At 49.8% G+C, this 24,804-nt stretch overlaps 1 protein-coding gene across 6 annotated transcripts in view; it reads right to left on the reverse strand.

The window, feature by feature from the left end:
- The window catches only part of LRRC8A (leucine rich repeat containing 8 VRAC subunit A), a 40,730-nt gene that overhangs the window by 7,490 nt on the left and 8,436 nt on the right, over positions 1–24,804 (reverse strand). For 3 of the 6 annotated variants that reach the window (XM_053560125.1, XM_053560153.1, XM_053560144.1), the window contains one exon: positions 1,762–3,926. In XM_053560125.1, coding sequence (XP_053416100.1) covers positions 1,762–3,918 — 2,157 coding nt within the window. In that variant the 5' untranslated portion in view covers positions 3,919–3,926. Of the gene's footprint in view, positions 1–1,761; positions 3,927–9,426; positions 9,482–9,916; positions 10,360–24,804 lie in introns of those variants that run through there. The other 3 variants (XM_053560135.1, XM_053560162.1, XM_053560170.1) reach the window with 2 other exon arrangements.

Here is a 24,804-nt window from a genome sequence, read left to right on the forward strand (position 1 = left end):
CAATAAACCAATAGGGGCTGCCTTAGGGCTGCTATGTCACAGGAACAAATGTGATGGCTTGGCCTGGCACTTTGAGAAGCCAAGATGGGAGGGTTGCTGAAGGCCAGGAGTTTGAGGCTGCAGGGAGCTATGATGATGCCATAGGCCTAGCCTGGACAACAGAGGAAGACCCTGTCTCATAATATATATATATATATATATTTTTTTTTTTTTTTTTGAGACAGACCTTCACTTTGTTGCCCTGGGTAGAGTGCTGTGCCATCACAACTCACAGCAACCTCAAACTCGGGCTCAAGTGATTCTCTTGCCTCAGCCTCCCAAGTAGCTGGGACTAAGGTGCCCGCCACAACGCTTGGCTATTATTTTGTTATTGTTGTTGTCATTGTTGTTTAGCAGACCTGGGCCAGGTTTGAACCCGTCAGCCCCAGTGTATATGGCTGGCATCGTAACCTCTGAGCTACGGGTGCCGAGCCATCCTGTCTCATTTCATTTTTTTTGAGACAGAGTCTCACTATGTCTCCCTCAGTAGAGTGCTGTGATGTCACAGCTCACAGCAACCTCAAACTCTTGGGCTTAAGTGATTCTCTTGCCTCAGCCTCCCAAGTAGCTGGGGCTACAGGCACCCACCACAACACCTGCCTATTTTTTGTTGCAGTTGTCATTGTTGTTTAGCTGACCCAGGCTGGGTTTGAACCCGCCAGCCTGGGTGTATATGGCTGGCACTGTAACCACTGTGCTACAGGCGCCGAGCCCTGTCTCATTTTTTAAAATAGGTGGCCGAATCAGCTCTCCTCTGTCTCCCGGACCCTGGCCTCAGGCTTCCATCACTCCCCTCTCACTGCAAAAATGTCACCTGAAAGTAAGGTCTAGGAAGACCTGTAGGTCCCCAGGAGGGGTGCACGAGGGAGGAGAGACAGGGAGGTCTCCCCAACTAACCCTGGTTGAGGCTTAGTTTCCTCTGTGGAGGCTGAACCACAAAGCCACAGGAGTACCCTACCCTCACCTGCCTTCACCAAGATGCTCTTAGATAGGAGCTTCTCCAGCTGGGCAAGGAATTGGCACACAGGGGCCATTTACAGTTTCAAGGGCATTTTGAGGGCGTCTCAAGGGCATGGCTTCCCATACTGCCAGCAGCAATGGTCTGCACAATTTCCTCTCCAGAAAGACTGATAAGTCAGCCCCATGTAAGCTCAACTCTGCCCTTCACCACCCCCAGTGCAAAGGAGAGGGGGCAAGAGCCATGCTGAGAGCTGCACCACCTGGTTTCACCTCTGCCAACACTGGCCACTCACAGTTTCTATTCTTGGTGCTTGCAGACTGGCCCCTTGGCTCCAAATCTCATCTGTAACAGGCTGAGGCCTAAGTCCTGTTTCTACCAACTGCTCTGGGAGAGAACCATTGCCTTGGACCTTTTGCCCATGCACATTCAGGCCGAAGAAGAACCCAGCTCAAGGTCATCTTGGTGACTAGCACTCTCTAGCCACACTATCTCTCCTGGCAGGAGAACTCTACAGCATTTTGTGGCCAAGACAGGTCCCCAACCCCAGAGATTCTGATTGGGCAGGTCTGTGGTGGGGCCTGGGAATCTGCATCTTGAACAAACTCCCTCCTGGTGGTTCTGAAAACCTCAGTGAGGACTCCACACCCAGGAGTATTAACTTTCCTGGGCACTGGGCCCCCTGAGCATCTCACCCAAGCCATGGCCAGTTGTCCACCAGTTGTCCACTAGCCCACATGCTGAGCCGTGGCTGGGCCACTCACCCGATTGGCCGTGACAGCCAGATTCTGGAGGTTCTGCAAGAGGCCGATGTCGGCAGGGAGGAAGGTCAGGTTATTGTGGCTGAGGTCCAGGTAGCGCAGCTTGCGGCAGTAGAAGAGCTGGGTGGGGATCTTCTCAATCTTGTTGCGGTTCAGGTAGAGGCGCTCCAGGTTCGTGAGGTTGCCGATCTGGATGGGGATGTAGGCAATGTGGTTGTACCACAGCTTAAGGCAGGTGAGGCGGTGCAAGTGCTGGAAGCTGATGATCTCCTCAATAGTCTTGAGGTTGTTGTCCTTGAGGTCGATCTCCTGCAGGTTGTGGAGGCTGAAGATGGAGTGGGGGATGCGCTCCAGGTCACAGCGGATCAGCTCCAGCTCAGTAAGGTTCACCATTTTCTTGAGGCTGTTAAGGACAATCAGCTTGGTGCCCTCGTTGTTGATGGACAACTTCTGGAGGTGCACACCCACATCTGTGACCACCTGTGGCAGCTTGCTCAGGTTGCTCTTGAGCCGGAGCACTTTGAGGCGCTTGAGCTCCCGAAGCCCATCGATGACAATGTAGCGGTTGTTCTCGGCGCTCAGGTTGCCTGTTAGGTGCAGCTCCTCCAGCGTCTTCAGGCTATAGATCCACAGCGGGATCTCCTTGATGTCAGTGAATTTGATGTGCAACGCCCGCAAGTTCTCACGCAGGAAGGCCAGGGCAGGAGCCTCGATCTTGGCGGCTGTATGGTACAGCCACAGCTCCTTGAGGCCAGTGAGCTGTGCGATGCTGGGTGGGATGGTCACATCGGGGATCAGCTCCAGCTTCAGAACCTCCAGCTCAACCAGGTCAAACACAGTGTCAGGGATGCCGCTGAGCATGAACAGGTGCAGCTCCAGCTTGTCCTGTGCGTTTTTGGTGAGCCGCTGGCGCAGCTTGTCCAGCGTCCACTCGTTGTTGAGGTTCAGCTGCCGCAGCTTGTTCTCACTCACCTCTGACAGGAAGACAGCAAAGCGCTTGGAGTACAGTGGGTCGTATTGGTCAATGAGGTGCAGCATGAAGGCAAAGTCGTTCTTAACGTCAGGGATGTCACTGTAGCTGCTCTCCTCACGGATTGACTCGAACGAGTACTTCTTGAGGGAGCGCCGTAGCATCCACCAGAGAGTGTACATGCAGATGAGCCCGTAGAAGATGACCAGGCTGATGTAGAACGATGCTAGGATCTTGAAGAGTGTGGCCAGAGGGTGGGCACACCGGTAGGTGCGGTAGCCTGTCAGGCTCTCGATGTCCACCGTGCAGTCCACGTCGAACTTGATGTTGTGCACATAATAGACAGTGTAGCAGATGATGAGGATGAACTTGATCACTTTGATGATGGTCTGCCGCATGTAGAGGCGGTACACAATGTCCCCCTCCTCCACGTGGGTCCGAAACTTCTTCACCTTCTCAAACAGTGCCTTGGCCTGCTCCCCTTCCTTCTTGTCCAAAACGCCTGTTTCCGAGCGGTCCACAATGCCCTGCTCGATCCGAGACTTGGTCCGCTGCAGCATGGGCACCGTGGCCTCCACATCCTCGCTAACTGTCGATGATTTCTTGTCCATGGAGCCGTTCATCTTGCTGAAGGCGGGTTTGGGGTCACTCTCCTCCACCACTGTTTCCGACAGGGCCCGTGTGGTCCAAGGCGAGTCGAAGCACTTGAGCAGAATAGACACAAAGTGCTCCAGCTTTGAGCTGGTGCGTGGGAACTTGAACCAGAAGTTGCTGCAGGCTAGGAAGATGAGGGTGTGCAGAAGCACCAGGTAGGGGAAGTACTTGGCGAACCAGTGCAGCCGGTTCTCATAGCACACAGCATCCACATAGTTGTACTGGTGCCTGTCCAGGTCATACTTGATGCCCGTTGGGCCTGCCTCAGGGCTTGGCAGGATCGTGGAGTTGGGGTAGGTGGGCTCTGGGCCAGGGGCTGCCCAGCCCCGGAATGAGTCGTTACAGGAGTCCTTGGTGACCCATTTACAAGGCAGACAGATCATCTTGTCCTGGGTGACCTGCAGTGTCCCCCCAAAGACGGCAATCATCAGCATGACAATGGAGATATAGTCGGTGAACACATCCCACCACGGCTTCAGGATCCGGTACGCTGGCTGTGTGTCCGCAAAATAGCGGAGCTCTGTCACCGGAATCATGATTCAACCTGAAAGGGACCCACAGAAGGGGATTACCACAGAGTGGCCTGGCTCTCAGGTGACCCAGAGTCCGCAGAAGACAACAATGAGAATTCTACCATTGTCCACATTTCCACCTCAAATCCAGCTGGGAGTCAAAGCCTGACCACTCCACAAGCCAACTGCCCTTCTGCAGAAACCATGTAGTCACCCGCTGGCTAGGAAATGACACTGCGGGTGGGGTGCACAGTCTACCATCTAACATGTGGGAAGACTGAGCATGTGAGCTTAGGGCACCCCGAACATCCCTGGTACAGCCTCCCTGCCCTCTGCCCCGCCCCACCCCTGCATTCCAGTAAGAGCATTTGGGGATTCCTAACTGGAGTCTGTCCACTGAATGACGAGAGTGAAAAGTGCCTGTGTGAAATTTCCAGTTCATTCGGAACTGGCCACTGTCAAGCTGCAGCAGTGACCTGAAGGGGTGTCTGCAAAGTACGAGGAAAGCAAAATGCAAAGGGGGCATAACACGGACTCACTTTTGTGAAACAAATAACTAAGTTTAAAAGTTCTCCAGGTATGGCAGGGCACAGTGGCACATGCCTGTAATCCTAGCACTCTGGGAGGCCAAGGTGGCTATATTGCTTGAGCTCAGAAGTTCAAGACCAGTCCAAACAAAAGGGAGACCCTGGCTCTACTAAAAATAGAAAAACTAGGCTCAGTGCCTGTAGCTCAGTGGCACTGGAGCTGGCAGGTTTGAATCCAGCCTGAGCCTGCCAAACAACAACGACAACTACAACCAAAAAATAGCCAGGCGTTATGGTGGGCACCTGTAGTCCCAGCTACTTGGGAGGCTGAGGCAAAAGAATCGCTTAAGCCCAAGAATTTGAGGTTGCTGTGAGCTGTGACGCCATAGCACTCCACTGAGGGTGACAAAGTAAGACTCTGTCTCAAAAAAAAAAAAAAAAAAAAAAAAAAAGAAAAACTAGCCAGGCATTATGGTGGATGCCTGTAGTCCCAGCTCCCAAGAGTTTGAGGATGATGCCATTGCACTCTACCCAGGGCAACAGAACGAGTCTCTGTCGTTTAAAAAAAAAATTCGTCATGTGTGCACACAGTTGCATGTATATAGGATTCCAGGAGCTCTCTGAGAAGACCAAATGTCACACATGTGGGCCTAATGACAGGCTCCTGGGGAAGGGGCCAAATAGAGAGAGGATAGAGAACGTGCTGCTCTCTACCCCCAGGGGGCCTGGTCACACTGAGACCTTCCTGGGAAGTCACCTCTGGTTGTGTACATGTAGGGGAGTGAACAAGGGCAGCAGCAGCCACAGTGGACTCTCCCCTGGAGGGTCCAACTTGGCTAGTCTCCAGCAGAGCCTGGGAATCTTATTAACATGTGACTTTGGTGACAGTAATGATTAGCCACGTTTGGAAAGCACTGGATCAGAAGCCACATTCAGGAAATCCAGCCTGTGCCACAAAGGAGGCCTGCAACAAGATCAGCGTGGGAAGGCCTCTTGTCTTTGGTCATCCATGCTCAGCCTGCCAAGGCAGGTTGTTCTTACAATGGTCTGGAAGACTATAAGGAGAGGAAAAAGCTACTAGATGTTCACTAGGGAACATCTGGAAAATATAAAAAAGCATAAGAAAATAGCCGGGCGTTGTGGCGGGCGCCTATAATCCCAGCTGCTCGGGAGGTTGAGGCAAGAGAATCACGTAAGCCCAAGAGCTGGAGGTTGCTGTGAGCCGTGTGACGCCATGGCACTCTATCGAGGGCAGTAAAGTGAGACTCTGCCTCTACAAAAAAAAAAAAAAAAAAAAGCATAAGGAACTTTCAACATGGAGGGAGGGCGGGGGGAAGCAAAACAAAAGCAGCTCAGAGGCTAGGGCGCCAGCCACATACAGTGGAGCTGGCAGGTTCGAATCCAGCCTAGACGTGCCAAACAACAATGACAACTACAACCAAACAACAGCTGGGCATTGTGGCAGACACCTGTAGTCCCAGCTACTTGGGAGGGTGACAGCTTGAGACTCTGACTCATAAAAAAAAAAAGAGAAGAAGCATGGGGGGTGGGGAAATCCCCTAGAGCTGGGTGTGGTGGCTCGCACCTGTAATCCTAGCATTCTGGGAGGCCAAGGTGGGCAGATCAACTGAGCTCACGAGTTAGAGACCAGCCTGAGCCAGAGAGAGACCTCATTTCTAAAAATAGCTGGGCGTTGTGGCAGGCGCCTATAGTCTCAGCTACTTGGGAAGTTGAGACAAGAGAATCACTTAAGCCCGAGTTGGAGGTTGCTGTGAGCTATGATGCCACAGCACTCTACCAAGGGCAACAAAGTTAAATTCTGTCACCAAATAAACAAAAAGAAATCCCCTGTAAGACAACCACCAGGGTTACCCATGATCATCTTTTCACTGAATAATAGCCTTCCAGTCTTAGCAGCGCCTGTGGCACAAGGAGTAGGGCACCGGTCCCATATGCCAGAGGTGGCGGGTTCAAACCTAGCCCCGGCCAAAAACCAAAAAAAAAAAAAAAAATAGCCTTCCAGTCTTTTCTATGTTTTTTGTTTTTTTTTGAGACAGAGCTTTACTATGTTGGTAAAGCCTTGGTAGAGCTATGGTGTCACAGCTCACAGCAACCTCAAATTGTTGGGCTTAAGCGATTCAAAAATTGCCTCAGCCTCCCAAGTAGCTGGGACTTCAGGTGCCTGCCATAATGCCCAGCTATTTTTTGGTTCTAGTTCTCATTGTTTGGCAGGCCCCGGATTCGAACCCGCCAGCTCTGGTGTCTGTGGCTGGCGCCCTAGCCGCTGAGTTACAGGCCTCAGCATCCTAAGTAGCTGGGACTACAGGCACCTGGCACAATTCCCAGCCATTTACTGGTTGCAGTTGTCATTGCTACTTAGCAGGCCTGGGCTGGGCTCAAACCCACCAACGTTGGTGTATGTGGCTGGCACCCTACTCACTGAGTTACAGGCACTGACCCTCTAGGTATTTTTTTTAAATACTGCTTTTATTTTATACCTAATTTCCTAACCCAGAATCTAGATTTTATTTATTTATTTATTTAATTTTTTGTACACACAGAGTCTCACTTTATGACCCTTGATAGAGTGCTGTGGCGTCACACAGCTCACAGCAACCTCCAACGCCTGGGCCTAGGCGATTCTCCTGCCTCAGCCTCCCGAGTAGCTGGGACCACAGGGGTGTGCCACAATGCCTGGCCACCTTTTTGTTGCAGTTTGGCCAAGGGATGGGTTTGAACCCGCCACCCTCGGTATATGTGGCTGGTGCCCTACCCTCTGAGCCACAGGCACCGCCCCAGAATCTAGATTTTTAAACCAAGTTTTATTTATTTTTTTGAGACAGAGCCTCAAGCTGTCCCCCTGGGTAGAGTGCCATGGCATCACAGCTCACAGCAACCTCTAACTCCTAGGCTCAAGTGATTCTCCTGCCTCCGTCTCCCAAGTAGCTAGGACTACAGGGACCTGCCACAACGCCCGGCTATTTTTTGGTTGCAGCCGTCATTGTTGTTTTGGTGGGCCCGGCCTGGATTCGAACCCGCCAGCTCAGGTGTATGTGGCTGGCACCTTAGCTGCTTGAGCCACAGGCGTCGAGCCATTAAACCAAGTTTTAAATACCCAGGTCCAATGGGTCTGCTTCTCTTGGGAAAGAAACAGGGTACCGAGATGATGGGACTGGGCCATCTGATTATTGATAATATTAATGCCACAACAGTGACAAACCCTTCAAATATAAGACCTCTCTACAAATGCCAAATGTTTCCCATTCTCAGTCTTTCTAGGAAGCACTGGGATAGACAGGGAGGATAGGAAGAAAGCAGATCAGGACCCAGGTCTGGTGAGGCAGGTAGAAATGGGGCACTAAGGAGAGTCAGGATGGTCACAGCAGTTGCTGAGGGCCTGGACATGTGTCAGGCACTGGGCAAGCTTCCTTGTAGGCTTTCTTCTTTTTTTTTTTTTTATTGAGACAGAGTGTCAAGCTGTCATGCTACATAGAGTACCATGGTGTCACAGCTCACAGATACTTCAAACTGTTGGGCTTAAGAGATTCTCTTGCCTCAGCCTCCCAAGTAGCTGGGACTACAGGCACCTGCCACAACACCTGGCTATTTTTTTTTTTTTTTTGAGATAGAGTCTCAAGCTTTCACCCATTCCATGGCAGCACAGCTCACAGCAACCTCTAACTCCTGGGCTCAAGCAATTCTCCTGCCTCCCAAGTAGCTGAGACTACAGGCGCCCACCACAATGCCCGGCTATTTTTTGGTTGTAGCCGTCGTTGTTTGGCGGGCCTGGGCTGGATTCAAACCCACCAGCTCAGGTGTACGTGGCTGGCGCCTTAGCTGCTTGAGCCACAGGCGCCGAGCCCTGGCTACTTTTTTGTTGTCGTTTTCACTGCTGTTTAGCAGGCCCGGGCTGGGTTCGAATCTGCCAGACCTGGTGTATGTGGCCGGCGCCCCAACCATTGAGCCATAGGCGCTGAGCTCCTCCCCCCTTTTTTTCTTTTTGAGACAGGGTCTCACTTGTCATCCAGGCTGGAGTGCAGTGGTATCATCAGAGGTCACTGCAGCCTCAAACTTCTTCTGTGTAGGCTCTCCTAGCATTTCTGATGCCTGGGAGGTTGCCCTCTTTAGCCCCATTTCACAGATGAGGGAGCTAAGGCTTCAGGCAGGGGAGTTACCTGCCCAGCACCATCCTGCTACTGAGTGGTAAAGCTGAGGTCAAACCCAGCAGGCCTGTCCCTCCACCACTGAGCTTGAGTCCTCACTGCTGTGTGGGACCTGTTCTCCACCTGCCTGAGGTCCCCCACAGGTGGTGCCAAGAAATAGGCCCAGGAGTCCAGCTTCCTGGCTCTCTGGGGTTCCCAGAGTTTGGGTCACCTGGGGCCAGCAGACACTATCTCCCACGTTGGGCTGATGGCCCAGGGGGTCAGCTCTGCTAGTGAGGCCAGGACTCAAGGGCCAGGGTGAGCACTCGCCCCACAGGAAAGCCTAGGCCCTTTAATGACTGGATAGCTAGACACAACACCCACACTCCTGGGAGAGACTGGCACTCAGTAAGGGACTGCTGAATCACAGCCTGTTCTACTGAGACACCATCTGTCCCTTGCTTCCTGGCCCCCTGAGTCCTCATCCAGGACAGGGGTCCAAAGATTGGGGACCAGAAGTGAGGAGGCCAAGACAAGAAGGCCTGAGCATCTGCAGCAGCCTAGCATGAAGTCAGAACGAGACTTCTAAGGCCAGGGAGCAGTCATTTGGGGGTGTGGGCACTTTATGAGTAGACAGGATGTGGCTGCGATACAACACTCCCCTTGATTTCCGAGGGGGGCGGAAAGTGCCTTCTCATAGGGAGGGGCCATCTCAGCCCTGTAGCCCCAGGGCCTGACTCCTGGTGCTGGGCAGGAGGCCTTCATAGCCCTGCTGCAGGGGTCATGGGACCAGCAGCTCAGAGGTAAAGCAACCTGCCCAAGGAGGGAATAATTGATCCCATTCAGGTCTGTCTGACTCTTACCCCTCTTCTGGGTCTTGAAGCACATCCTGGGCTCTGTTCAGCCCTTGGCTAGGTCCTGTGGGGAAGATAAAAGTGACCATGGTATATGCCCCACCTCAAGGTTCTCTTGGGCCAGTGTGAGTGTGTGGGGAAGAGGACACGGAGACTTAGGGAGGCAGAGCTCGGAGGGGCCAGGACTGGAGTCAAGCTCATGCTACCCCCATGAGGGTGACTTGTCCAGAGGGGTCACTCCCAGCTGCACCTGTGTTTCCTCCTCGCTTTTGATGTGTGACCCTGGACACATCGCTGCTTCTCTTCTGGAGCTTTGGGGGGATCAGGAAAGAAAGTGCAGGCATCAAATCCAGAGCTTTCATCCCCAGGACTGCTGGAGAAGAGGACCTGCCCTATAACCAGGCCCCACCAGGAGATGGCCAGGTGACCAGAGCAGCCTGCCTTACCCCAGCCCGGGCTGGGTGCCCTCTCTCATAGCTTTGCCCAGGAAGGTAGGTACCTCGGCAGAGGGAGCCTGGGCAGGCTGCTAGGAAAGACTCAGTGCAGAGTGGGATGGGCGGGTGAGCAGTCTTTTGGGGCTGTGTTTTTATCCTTCCTCAGCTTCCTCATCACCCTGGCGGGGCCAGATGCTCTCTGAAGACGGGAGTCTAGTACACATAATAGGTGCTCAATAAATTCAGATGTCCTTCCAGAGAAGCCCAAAGGGCACAGGGCGGGGTGGGTGCATGTGTGCAGACATGGGCCCCAGGTGTGGTGGGGAGACTGCAGTTTCAGGTGGGTGTGGGTTGGGGTGGAGGAGGAAGCTGAAGCCAGCCAGGCTCAGGCCTGCCTGCTTCCTGCCCAGCCCTGGAGGCCCCAGGGCAAAGAGGGGATCCCCAATACCACAGGGAGGGAACCCCAGTGCAGGGGCCTACCCAGGAGCTTGGTGACTCAGATGATCAGACATCTACACAAGAGTGGCTTCCTGTCAGACCCAGACCACAAGGGCTGAGCCTGGAATCCTCACAAGAAGCCAGGAGGTGGTAAGCAGAGAAAGAAGGAGGGAGGGTGGGGAAAGGAAGAGCAGAGAGAGGGAAGGAGGGAAGGGGTGGGGAAAGGAAGAGCAGAGAGAGGGAAGGAGGGAGGGGGTGGGGCCTTGGTGTGTGCCACACCTTTTGGGAGCAAAACACGATTGCAAGAGGGACTTTACCTAACAAATGCAATCAGTGTAACCTGGTTTTTGTACCCTCAATGAATCCCCAACAATAAAAAATAAAAAATAAGGTGGCGCCTGTGGCTCAAGGAGTAGGGCGCCGGTCCCATATGCCGGAGGTGGCGGGTTCAAACCCAGCCCTGGCCAAAAAAATCACAAAAAAAAAAAAAATAAAATAAAATAAAAAAAATAAAAAATAAATAGAATTATTTTGGGCTGGGTGTGGTGGCTCACGCCTGTAATCCTAGCACTCTGGGGGTCCGAGGTGGGTGGATTGTTTGAGCTCAGGAGTTCCAGGCTAGCCTCAGCAAGAGCGAGACTCTGTTTCTAACAACAACAACAACAAAAAAAAAAAAATAGCCAGGCATTGTGGCAGGAGCTTGTGGTCCCAGCTACTTGGGACACTGAGGCAAGAGGATCACTTGAGTCCGAAAGTTTGAGGTTGCTGTGAGCTATGACGCCATAGCACTCTACCAAAGGCAACAAGACAAACTATCTCAAAAAAAAAAAAAGGTAATTATTTTGTAAATATGCTTCTGTGACTCGTTTTTCCACTCCAAATCATTTTGCTTCATACACGACCATTTGTATTGTATATTCACTATCATTACTGATACGAATTCCACTGTTGCAAACTGGGTTGTTTCTAGTTTATTTGCTAATAAAAATAATGTTGCTATGAAAAAAAAAAAAGCAGCCAGGAGGTGCCCACTGTTCCCATACCTATTCTTCTCAATATTTTTATATTGTGGCAAAATACACGTAACACAATTTGCCAGTCTAACCATGTTTAAGCAAGCTGTTCAGTGCCATACGCCACACTGACACCGTTGTGCAGCCGCCGCCACCTCCTTTCCACCTTGTGGGAGTGAAACTCTGCACCCATTAATCACTGACCTCCCTGCCCCACCCTCTGGCAACCCCCATCTACTTTCTGTCTCTATGAACCTGACCACTCTAGAGACCTCATGGAACTGGAATCACAGGTATTTGTCTTTTTGTAACAGGCCTACTTCATTTAGTATCATGTCCTCAAGGTTCACCCATGTTGTAGCATCTTAGAATTTCCTTCTCTCTCTTTTTTTTTTTTGGTTTGAGATAGGGTCTCCCACGCTGCAGTGGCATCATTATAGCTCACTGAAGCCTCTGACTCCCAGGCTCAAGTGATCCTCCTGCGTCAGCCTTCCCAGTAGCTGGGACTATAGGCATGTACCACCATGCCTAGCTTTTTTTTTTCTTTTTCTTTTTTTGTGGGAGACAGTCTCACTTTGTTGCCCTTGGTAGAGTGCCATGGTGTCATAGCTCACAGCAACCTCAAACTCTTGGGCTCAAGTGATTCTCTTGCCTCAGTCTCCCAAGTAGCTGGGACTATAGGCACCCTCCGCAACGCCCCGCTAGTATTTTCTATTTTTAGTAGAGTTGGGTCTCGCTCTGCTCAGGTTGGTTACACTAGCCTCAGCCTCCCAAGTGCTGGGATTGCAGGTGTGAGCCACTGTGTCTGGCTAATTTCCTTTTTTAAGGATGAATAATCTTCCTCACGCCCATTTAATTTAATTAGTTAATTAATTTTTTTTGAGACAGAGTCTCACTTTGTTGCCCTTGGTAGAGTACCACGGCATCACAGCTCCCAGCAACCTCAAACTCTTGGGCTTAAGCAATTCTCTTGCCTCAGCCTCCCTAGTAGCTGGGACTACAGGCACCTGCCACAACACCGGGCTATTATTTTTGTTGTTTTTGTTTAGCAGGCCTGGGCCAGGTTTGAACCTACCGACCTTGGTGTATATGGCCGGCACCCTAACCACTGAGCTATGGGCGCCGAGCCCTTGTGCCCATTTTATAACCAGGTAAACCGGTTTAGAAGGGAGAAGGACACTTGTCCAACTTCACACTGCCTAGAAGTGACAGAGGCAGCCTTTAGACCCAGATCTTGGGGGAGAGGGCAGACAACTGGAACCTCCAAGGCAGGTCATTCAGATGCAGATCCCACTTGACAGCCACCCTGGAGGTACACCTGTGTGTGGTCAAAAAAGCCCAGGAGGGGAGGGGGCAGATGTGGGGACAGGGGCCTTTCTCTAAGTTATGAAAAGTACCCTTTTGAATGAAGTTTCCTGTAGCTGTATATTTGTCCCTTCCCTGTAATTAGCCCTCCATAGCTGGCACTGCCTCCTAACAAAAGTGTACTCATCCCAAGCTCCTCTCCCAGGCCTCAGTTTTCTTATCCCTAAGAAAGGGAGCAGAGAAATTGCTAGAGATGTCCCCACATCGTGTAAAAGGGAGATCAAAATATGAAAGGGTGGTGCCTAGGCCGCTGCCCAGCCATGACTCCTCCTTCTCCCTCACCTGCAGCCTACCCCAAGGTCAGACAGCAGGTCTGTGGTCCCAGAGCCAATGCTGCACAGACACCCCTTGGGACAGTTCCCCATCCATAACACAGGGATGCTGACAAATGCCTTACAGAGATCTCAGGACTATTGTGACAATCACAGACATGGGGTTTTCCAAATCCCCTGTGCATGGGACCTTGGACAGACTGGTGGAGAGCCAGAACCAACAAGCCACGAGGACATGTATTCGGAAAGGGGGGGGGGGCTGGGCAGGGCCAGCCTGGGCTCTACCACTTGTGATCCAGAGTTGGTGACTTCACCTCTCACAGCCTCAGTTCCCCCACATGTGGAATGAGGCTAAGGAGAGGCCCCACCTCACAAGGCTGTTCAAAGGCCTGGGGATGAGAGTGAGCTGGAGGTGAAGAGCAAACCAGACCTGGCCACTCCCCACAACCCTGGAGAAATCCTGACCTCAGCAGTATGTGTGAATGAAAAGTGCCTGGAAGAGAGAATTAAGGCAGGATATGGAAGAGAGAAAACCACCCAGAGGGTTCCTAGACTAACTAGGCCAAGAGCCATAGTTAGGTAGAGCCTGGCACACAGTAGGTGGGCCACCTGGCGAGTTAAAGAAGCCACTGGAATGCAACAGGGCCCTTCCAGTGGAAGGGTGTAGCTCTTCACACATTACCATTTTGGAAAAAAGTGAGATCCAGAAAAATAAACAAACACAATTCCACATGATAAACCCTTGCCCGATGCTTCCCGAATCACAGGAAGGGCTCTCTCAGAGAGAAAATAAGAAGCAGAAATCTAAAATGAAGACTAACTTTAACCAGCATGCATTATCTTGATGATTAAAAAATAGTATGGAATGTTAAATAAACATAGCCTTACAGAAAAAGAAAAAAAAGAAAGAAAGAAAGCAGCAGCTCTCGGGCACGGAGATCGAGTTGAGTGTCCATTGTAGCTTTGAGAGGGTGGTTTGAGAGGCAACTGGGAGACAGGCCAGGTCAGGTCTCTGCCTCAAGAAACAGGGAATTCCTAGAGGATCCTGAATAGAAGAAAAAGATTAAAGGGTTTGAAACCAGGGTGGCTGAGAAAAGACAACAAAGATGGTGAGCTCTGCTGTCCTCTGTCTGGGCTCCAGTCTGGCTATTTTTCCCCTTTCAGAACAGATGTATCAGTTTCTGCTGGAGAATGGGCCTCTAGAAATCAGGGGTTAACAGTGAAGTGGGAGGCCCCTGGCTGTACCCAGATGAAGCTCAAGAGTGAGTGGGCGAGAGGCCACTGAGGGCAGGGAGGAGAAGGCTGGGAGCTCTGCACCACAGGGACCATTTCAGACTCATCCCAAGCCCCTCTAGCAGAACTCCAGATAGGAAAAGTAGAGTAGAAGTTGTTGAATTATACGGAGCCCAGGAAGGAGAAGTAGTGGAAAGGAAGGTGGCTGAGTCTTCTGGAGAAGATTCTAGGACAGGGGTCCTCAAACTTTTTAAACAAGGGGCCAGTTCACTGTCCCTCAGACCATTGGAGGGCCAGACTACAGTTAAAAAAAAAAAATTATGAACAAATTCCTATGCACACTGCACATATCTTATTTTGAAGTAAAAAAACAAAATGTGAACAAATATAATCACACTGCCGCATGTGGCCCGCGGGCCGTAGTTTGAGGACCCCTGCTCTAGGGTAAAGATTCAATCACGGGGCGGTGACCATAGCTCAGTGGGTAGGGCGCTGGCCATATACACCAAGGCTGGCAGGTTCAAACCCGGCCCGGGCCAGCTAAAACAACAATGACAACTGCAACAACAAAAAAATAGCCAGGCATTGTGGTGGGCACCTGTAGTCCCAGCTACTTGGGAGGCTGAGGCAAGAGAATCTTTTTTTTTTTTGTAGAGACAGAGTCTCACTTTACCGCCTTCGGTAGAGTGCCATGATGTCACAGGACTCACAGCAACCTCTAGCTCTCGGGCTTCTGCAATTCTCCTGCCTCAGCCTCCCAAGCAGCTGGGACTACAGGCGCCCGCCACAACGCCTGGCTATTTTTTTGGTTGCAGTTCAGCCGGGGCTGGGTTTGAACCTGCCACCCTCGGTATATGGGGCCAGCACCTTACTCACTGAGCCACAGGTGCCACCTGGCAAGAGAATCTCTTAAACCCAAGAGTCTGAGGTTGCTGTGATCTGTGATGCCACAGCACTCTACTCCACAGTCGCAGGAATGTTCATCAACAATGCTATTTATAGCCAGAAAAAGTGGAGGGAAACTAGGTTATCTCTTTTTAGGTGATTGATTAAATATTAATTAAATTATACAAGTATGAAATATTGAGCAATAATGAAAGCACATTAGAGCAAAACATTTGATGCCATGAGAAAATGTTCAAAATATGTTAAATGCAAAATGTAGATAACAAAACTGTGGTAGAATAATTGCTCAGCCATAAGGTAATCTCATTTTCTCTCTCCCCCCCTCAGTAGGGCTATTTATAATCCTTTTCCACTCCCAAACATACCTCTGTTTTTTATTATAAGAACAAGTTACTCTGGTAATTAATAAAGATTTTTTTCTTAAGAAACAGGGTCTTGCTCTGTCGCCCAGGCTAGAATGCAACATAATTATATCTTACTGCAGCCTTGAACTTCTGGGCTCAAATGATCCTCCCAAGTAGTTGGGATTACAGGTACACACCACAATGCCCACCTAATTTTTTTATTTTTTGTAGAGATGGGGTCTCACTTCATTGCCCAGGCTGGTCTCAAACTCCTGGCCTCAAGCGATCTTCCCACCTCAGCCTCCCAAAGTGCTGAGTTTACAGGCATGAGCCATAGCACCTAGCATAAAAACAATTAAATAAGGTAGGAGGAGACATCTTCCAGATATTAAAACTTACTATAACGCCATAAGAATTAAAGCAATTTTGGTGTTGATGTAGGGATAGAGGGGTGGACCAAAAGACCTGAAGAACCTGGAAACAGTTCCCCAAGTTTCTATAAACTTAGACTACAGAGTGTAGGCTTTGCAGGTTAAGGGAAAAGAACAGGCATCCATACTCAGTGTGGGTTCTCAGGCATTCACACAAAAAAGGTGTAGCCCCATCTCCCTCCTTACACAACAATAATTCCAATGAATTAAAGACCCAAGGCAAAAATTAAGTGTTCAGAGAATAATCCAAGAAACTATCTTTTTTTTTTTTTGTAGAGACAGAGTCTCACTGTACCGCCCTCGGGTAGAGCGCCGTGGCATCACACGGCTCACAGAAACCTCCAACTCCTGGGCTTACGCGATTCTCTTGCCTCAGCCTCCAGAGCAGCTGGGACTACAGGCGCCCGCCACAACGCCCGGCTATTTTTTTGTTGCAGTTTGGCCGGGGCTGGGTTCGAACCCGCCACCCTTGGCATATGGGGCCGGCGCCCTACTCACTGAGCCACAGGCGCCGCCCCCAAGAAACTATCTTAATGTCATTAAGACAAGGAAGAATATCTTACCATAAAATGTATAAACACTTACAGATAAGTATGTTGATCATTAAAGTTAAAACATGAGGCCAGGCATGATGAAATCCTAACAGTCTAGGAGGCTGAGGCAGGTGGACCTGAGCTCAGGAGTTTGAGGCCAGCCTCCGCAAGATACAGACCCCATCTCTAAAACTAGCTGGGTATTGTGGCAGACGCCCATAGTCCCAGCTATTCGGGAGACTGAGGCAAGAGGCTCTCTTGAGTCCAAGAGTTTGAAGTTGCTGTGAGCTATGATGCCAAGAGCAACACAGTGAACTTTTTAATTTTTTTTTGTGTCGTTTTAATGTCACTAAAAAGAAAAAAAAATAAAAACACTCACTGACTAGTTATCTGTAACAGCAAAAGATCAACAACAGCCTAAATTTTCAACAAGAGAAAGAATAAATTGTTCTATTTACGCAATGGCATGCTTTATTTTATTTTATTTATTTTTTTAGACAAAGAGTCTCACTTTGTCACCCTTGAAATTCTTGGGCTCGGGCAGCGCCTGTGGCTCAGTTGGTAAGGTGCCGGCCCCATATACCGAGGGTGGTGGGTTCAGACCCGGCCCCGGCTGAACTGCAACCAAAAAATAGCTGGGCGTTGTGGTGGGCGCCTGTAATCCCAGCTACTCGGGAGGCTGAGGCAGGAGAATCACTTAAGCCCAGGAGTTGGAGGTTGCTGTGAGCTGTGTGATGCCATGGCACTCTACCGAGGGCCATAAAGTGAGACTCTGTCTCTACAAAAAAAAAAAAAAAAAAAAAAGAAATTCTTGGGCTCAAGCAATTCTCTTGCCTCAGCCTCCCAAGTAGCTGGGACTACAGGCGTCTGCCACAACACCCAGCTATTTTTTTTTTTTTTTTTTTTGTAGAGACAGAGTCTCACTGTACCGCCCTCGGTAGAGTGCCGTGGTGTCACACAGCTCAGAGCAACCTTTAACTCTTGGGCTTACGTGATTCTCTTGTCTCAGCCTCCCGAGTAGCTGGGACTACAGGCGCCCGCCACAGCGCCCGGCTATTTTTTTTTTGTTGCAGTTTGGCCAGGGCTGGGTTTGAACCCGCCACCCTCGGCATATGGGGCCGGCGCCCTACTCACTGAGCCACAGGCGCCGCCCAACACCCAGCTATTTTTAAAGACGAGGTCTCACTCTGGCTCCATCTGGTCTCGAACCTGTGGGCTCAGACAATCCACCCACCTCGGCCTACCAGAGTGCTTGGAATACAGGTGTGAGCCACTGCGTCCGGCCCTATGGAATGCCTTAAATCAATTAAAGTTAATTAACTGTAGCTACACATATCAATATGGATAAACCTCAAAAACAAATGTTGATCCATGAACAACCTATAAAGGGTGAGTACGGTGGCTCGTACCTGTAATCCCAGCACTCTGGAAGGCTGAGGCGTGTGGATTGCTTGAGCTCATGACACTGAGATCAACCTGAGCCAGAGTGAGACTCAGTCTCTAAAAATAGTCAAGCATTGTGGTGGGTGCCTATAGTTCCAGCTACTCAGGCAGCTGAGGCAAGAGGATCACTTGAGCCCAAGAGTTTGAGGTTGCTGTGAGGTATGATGCCATGGTACTGTACAGAGGGCAACAAAGTGAGACTCTGTCTCAAAAAAAAGGGAAAAGAGAGAGAGAGAAGGAAAGGAAAGGAAAGGAAAGGGAAAATGGAAAGGGAAAGGGAAGAAAGAAACTAGTTGTAGAAAGATAAACACAGTCTATAAGGTTTTCTATAATGTATATACCCAAGTGCAGTGAAGGTACGAAACCTGTGTGGGAAGTCCCCAAATCAAGATAGTAGTAATTACACTTAGCGTGGAAAGAAAATGGGACTGGGTAAGAGGCTTCAACTTTGCTCGAAATATTTTATTTAATGCCTGTGTACCTGCAAGTGTGTGTGCGTGTGCACGTACATGTGTATCCAAAGAAATTACTACAAACCATTAAGGTCTGACAAAGCTGACTTTTTGTCCAGAGATTCCTGTCCTAGTCTTTGCATGTTTTCTGGAGATGGTCTCATTCTGTTGCTTGGGCTTGAGTACAGCGGCATTGTCATACCTCACTGCAACCTCAAACTCCTGGGCTCAAACGATCCTGCTGCTTCATTCTCCTGAGTAACTTGGATTACAGGCATGTGCCACCACACCTGGGTAATTTTTAATGTCTTTTGTAAAGATTAGGTCTCACTATGCTGCTTGGGCTCATCTTTAACTTCTGGCCCCAAGTGATCCTCCTATCTCCCAAAGTGTTAGGATTACAGGTGTGAGCCACTGTGCCTGGAGTGTTCTAGGCTTTATACATTCTATATGCTTAAATTACTTCTCTTGTTAATTTTATTTATTTTTAAATTTTTTTTTTTTGGAGATAAGATGCTATTCTGTTACCCAGGCTGGAGTACAATGGTATCATCATAGCTCACTATAATCTCAAACTTCTAGGCTCATGATCCTCCTGCCTCAGCCTCCTCCCACCCTTAGTAGCTAGGACTACAGGTGCACGCCACCATGCCCAGCTAAGTTTTTAGTTTTTTCATAGAGATAGGGTCCTCATGATGTTGCCAGGCTGGTCTTGAACTCCTAGTTTCAAACGATCTGCCCCCATCAACCTCCCATAGTGCTGGAGTCACAGGCATGAGCCAGAGTGCCTGGCCTATTTTTTTTTTTTTTAAGAAAGGGTCTTGCTATGTTGCCCAAGGTAGTCTCAAACTCTGGGGCTCAAGCAATCTTCCTGCTTCAGCCTCCCTATTACAGGTGGCCACCACCATGCCCAACATACTTAAAATTACTTCTTCGCCCAAAATTTACCAAAACAATCATGCATTTCTACCCTGCATGGCTAGTCTTCTCCTTGTCCTCACACCTGGAAATTCTCAGCAATTAGCCACGGCCATACCAGTTATCAGGTCACCAGGGCAGCAGCTGCTGCTTCTCCTTCCAGCCTGCTCACTCCTCAGCCTCTGAGAACACTGCAGAATGAAGGAGAACCCCACTGCCTGGACCTGCCCTCCACCCAGGAAGACTCCAAAGAGGGTTCAGTGCAGGCCCCTCCCACAAGAAAGCTCGAGCAGGTGGGAGATGCAAGACCAAGTTCCTACTACAGCAGAGCTGGGGCATCCCTGCCCCTCAGGGGTCAAATGAGCAACCCAGAGAACCTCCATCCTTCCCCCAAGGGCGGAAAATCTGGGTGAGTGCAAAGAGCAAGAGTTTTGGACTTGGGGACATGGGTTCAAATCCAGCTCCAGCATGAAACAATTCTGTGACTATGGGGCAAATTACTTGGCCCAAGCCTCTGCCTTTGCAACTTTAAAGCAGGAATAGGTGGACTTGGTGGCTCACACATACAAGCCTAGCGCTCTGGGAGGCTGGTATGGAAGGACTGCTTGAAGTCAGGAGTTCAAGATCAGATTGAGCAAGAGAGACCCCATCTCTACCAAAAATAGAAAAATTACCTGGGCATGAGGTGGTGCCTATAGTCCCAGCTACTTGGGAGACTGAGACAGGAGGATCACTTGAGCCTAGGAGTTTGAAGTTGCAGGGACCTAGGCTGTCATCATGGCACTTTAGCCAGTGAGACTCTATCTCAAAAACAAAACAAAAATTCAAGAAACAAAAACTCAAAAACAAAAAATTCAAGAAATCAACAACAAAAAAATGAAAATAATGCTACCTGCCTCATAGACCTATAGATAACCCAAAAGAAACCCAAGACATTAATCAAAAAAAAAAAAAAAGAAAAAGTTGTTGTTGGACACAGTGGTTCACACCTGTATAGACCCACCACTTTGGGAAGCCAAGATGGGAGAATCACTTGAGTTTGAGAACAGTTAGGCAACATGGTGAGACCTTATCTCTACAAAACCTGTGAAACATTAGCCAGGCATGGTGCTATGCACCTGAAATTGGGAGGCTGAGATGGGAGGATCACTTGAGCCCAGGCATTCAAGGCTGCAGTGAGCTATGATCAAGCCACTGACATCCAGAATGAGTGACAATGAAGAATGAGACCCAGTCTCTCTCTCTTTTTTTTTTTTTTTTGAGACAGAGCCTCACTTTGTCACCCTTGGTAGAGTGCTGTAGCGTCATAGCTCATAGCAACCTCAAACTCTTGGCTCAAGGTGGTGCCTGTAGCTCAAGCAGCTAAAGCACCAGCCACATACACCAGAGCTGGCGGGTTTGAAACTAGCCTGGGCCTGCCAAATCACAATGACAACTACAACCAAAAAATAGCTAGGCGTTGTGGCGGGCACCTGTAGTCCCAGCTACTTGGGAGGCTGAGGCAAGAGAATCGTTTAAGCCCAAGAGTTTGAGGTTGCTGTGAGCTGTGATGCCACGGCACTCTACCCCCATAGTTTGAGGCTCTGTCTCAAAAAACAAAAACAAACTCTTGGTTCAGGAGAGTCCCCTACCACAATGCCCGACTATTTTTTAGAGAGGGGGTCTAGCACTTTCTCAAGCCAGTCTCGAACCTGTGAGCTCAGGCAATCTACCTGCCTTGGCCTCCCAGAGTGCTAGGATTACAGGCGTGAGCCACAGTGCCCAGCCTCTTTTTTTTTTTTTTTTTTGTTTGAGACATAGTCTCACATTGTCACCCTGGGCAGAGTGCTGTGGTATCATAGCTCACAGCAACCTCAAACTCCTCAGCCTCCTGAGTAGCTGGGACTATAGGCACTTGCACAACACCTGGCTAGTTTTTCTATTTTTAGTAGAGATAGGGGTCTCCCTTTGCTCGGGCTGGTCTTGAACTCCAGAGCTCAAGCAATCCACCTGCCTTGGCCTCCCACAGTGCTGGGATTCAAGTGGGAACCACCATGCCCAGCCAAGAGACCCAGTCTTTTTTTTTTTTTTTTTTATTAAATCTTAGCTGTGTACCTTAATGCAATCATGGGGCACCATGCACTGGTTTTATATACAATTTGAAATATTTTCATCAAACCGGTTAACATAGCCTTCCTAGCATTTTCTTAGTTATTGTGTTAAGACATTTATAGTCTACATTTAATAAGTTTCACATGTACCCTTGTAAGATGCATTGTAGGTGTGGTCCCACCAATCACCCTTCCTCCACCCATCCTCCTCCTAGACCCAGTCTCTTTAAAAAAAAAAAAAAAGGTCGTGAGCAGCATATGCAGCATATAAAATGTATGATCCATGAAAAAGCCAATCATAAAAGAAAAACACTATATGATCCTGCTTATATGAGGTACCGAGAGTAGTCAAATTCACAGAGACAAAATGTAGAAGGGTCACTACGAGGTGCTGGGAGAGGGGGTAATAGAGTTAGTGTTTAATGGGGACAGAGAGTTTCAGTGTTGTTTTTATACCTTTCCCTCCCCCCAAGAGTTTCAGTTTTGCAAGATAGAAAGAGTTCTGGAGATGGCTGGTGCCGATGGTTGCATAATAATATGGATATACTTAATACCACTAAATGATTGTACTTAAAAATGGTTAAGATGAGGTAGCGCCTGTGGCTCAAGAAGTGGGGTGCCGGACCCATATGCTGGAGGTGGTGGGTTTGGACCCAGCCCCAGCCAAAAACTGCAAAAAAAAAAAAAAAAGTTAAGATGTTAAATTTTAAAGTATGCTCTCATTCTTTTTTTTTTTCTTCAGACAGAGTTTCGCTTTGTCACCCTTGGTAGAGTGCCATGGCATCACAGCTCACAGCAACCTCAAACTCTGGGGCGTAAGAGATTCTCTTGCCTCGGCCTCCCAAGTAGCTGGGACTACAGGCATCTGCCACAATGCCCAGCTATTTTTTTGTTGCAGTTGTCATTGTTGTTTGGCAAGCCAGGGCTGGGCTCAAACTCGCCAGCTTCAGGTGGTGCCTGTGACTCAAAGGAGTAGGGTGCCGACCCCATATACCAGTGGTGGCAAGTTCAAACCCAGCCCTGGCCAAAAACTCAAAAAAACAAAACAAAACAAAAAAAACAACCCCACCAGCTTTGGTGTATGTGGTTGGCACCCTACTCACTGAGCTATGGGCAACGAGCCACGATCTCATTCTTCTTTTAAAAAATCATACGAGTGGGCGGCGCCTGTGGCTCAGCGGGTAGGGCGCCGGTCCCATATGCCGGAGGTGGCGGGTTCAAACCCAGCCCCGGCCAAATTAAAAAAAAAAAAAAAAAATCATACGAGTAACAAATTTATTACTGTATACATACAAAAATCTGGAAACCTATACGTAGAACTATATGTAGTTAAGTCTAAGGCTGGGTAAGACTGTAGCAGGTTATCTACATTTTTCTATTATTTAAGTATGGTATATCTGCAAGTAGAAAAGACACTTGCAAAAGAAATCAAAAGGCCTTCCTCACCATGTGGTTTCTCAGGATTACCGGAGAATCACGAGGAGTTGCTGCTGTCCTCCTGCCCCACCCTGCAGCACACACTCAGTGGGGCATGGTTCCCACTTCATGGGAGCACAGAGTGGGGAAGAGCACAGACCCCAGAGTTGGGCAACTCAAATGCCAACTCTACCACTTCCTTTTGGGGCCTCAAAGACCCTGTTTCTTCAACTGCAAGATGGAAATGCTATAGTTGTACAATGGGTTACTATGAGAATTAAAAATAAGACAAGGCATTATGTACCAATACAGCACCTGCATAGTGTAAGGCTGTCATTCCCAAGTCACCTGCCACTGCAGAAGACCCTCCTGGAGTTTGGTGGGGAAGAGAGGTCTCATCCCTCACCCGGCACACACAGCTCTGCCCTCTCTGATGTGTGAACTGCACCTCAAATGTCTCTAAGAAGGGGCCAGACCACACAGAGGCCCCCAGGGCCTCCTCACAGATCCTCAAACTCCTAGGGACCCTTCCAGGCTTGTGACCCCAAAAAGGACAGAGGGTAGAGTTCACTATTTGCTCTCATAACCAGTCCTTTTGTGCAACCCCAGTCCACAGTGTCAGTGTCCTCATGGGCTTCTTACAGACAGGGAAGGGAGTCAAAGAAATGACATGCTGAGAACACCCAGGCATGCCCCAGACCCCACTCCAGGCTGCAGAGATCTGGCGTGGCTCCCTCACCTGGGCGGCAGCGGGCAGGCGTGCTGTGCGTGAACAGGGCACAGAGAGCCTTTTGTTGCAGCACAAACAGGGCCAAAACTGAAGACTTCCCAGGCAGGAGGGGAGGCGGGAGGCTGGCGCCCCTATGTACCACAGATGGGAAGGCTGTCCCTCCAACACTGTCCCAGGGACAGGGGAAGGGCCGTGCTCAAGAGGTCCTGTCCCAGGAGGGCTCTGGGCCTGTGAAACTGCTCAGCCTTGTGCTTCCTCCAGTCCCAGAGCCAGGAGGCGGAGAAGAGGCCTTACCCCTCATATGGCACACACAGCCCCAACCCTCCTCAGAGTGGGGCACTGGCCTCCAGGCCCCACACCCAGCTGGGGTGAGTCAGGCTGTGGGCTGGGGGTGCTGCTTGGCTTGGGACTCACCCTGTGTAGAAGGGCACGCCCTCACTTCCTGGGGAAAGGAAGAGGGGAGATGGCCAGGCTAGAGCAGGAGAGGACAATGGTGAGTTACAAAATGCTCTCACTTGGGCTGGGCTTCAACAGGTTCATCCTCATGCCAGATGACAAAGGCATGGCCTGCCTTCCAGAGTAAAGGGTGGACAGGCAAGGGACAGGCAAGGGACACCTACCTGGAGCTTCCCCCACCAGCTCCCTAAGCCAAGCACACAGAGGTAGCAGGTCAGCTGGAGGCTCAGGCTCAGGGCAGCTCTCATCCCACCAGGCGGGTGCTGGAGTGGCCAGCCACTGACTAAACCCCAGCACATCCAGGCCTCAGATCCCAATCCCCATGCAAGCCAGGAATGGGATCCCTATATTACCAGTGTGATATGTGATCTTGGGAAAGTCCCTCACTATCTGTAAAATGGGCTAACAAGTCGATTCCTCATAGGGTTGTGGTGAGTACCGAGTGAGGTAATCCACATAAAGCCTCTGAACCAGTGTCTACCGCATAGGTAAGACTCTATAATGTTTCTATTACAGTACATTCTATCAGAACCTTTACCAGTGTGAAGTCTGAGGTGCAGAGAAGTTAAGCAATCTGCCTAAGGCCACACAGCTAGAAAGTTCCACCCCAATTCTGATGTTCCACTATGCCAACCTGCCTCAAGAGCAAACAGCTTTTGTGAGCTTGCCTGGGTATCTAGGGCCTTAGAGATGCTTCCTAGGACAAGACCTGTTTTCCTGAAAGGCACACAGAAACAAAGGCTCCGCAGGGCAGCCCACCAGGCCACACGCAGATGCCTCGGGTCTCCTAGGTTCCGCTTTAAAGAAACTTTGGAAGGGAGCCCAGCTCTGGGCCTACACCCCTGAGGCAGAGAGACCTGGGAGACAGGGACTAACCCGGTATGAACACCAGCACTGCCCTCACAGACAGGTT

This window comes from Nycticebus coucang, chromosome 2 (assembly GCF_027406575.1).
Source record: "Nycticebus coucang isolate mNycCou1 chromosome 2, mNycCou1.pri, whole genome shotgun sequence".
Lineage (NCBI taxonomy): Eukaryota > Metazoa > Chordata > Mammalia > Primates > Lorisidae > Nycticebus > Nycticebus coucang.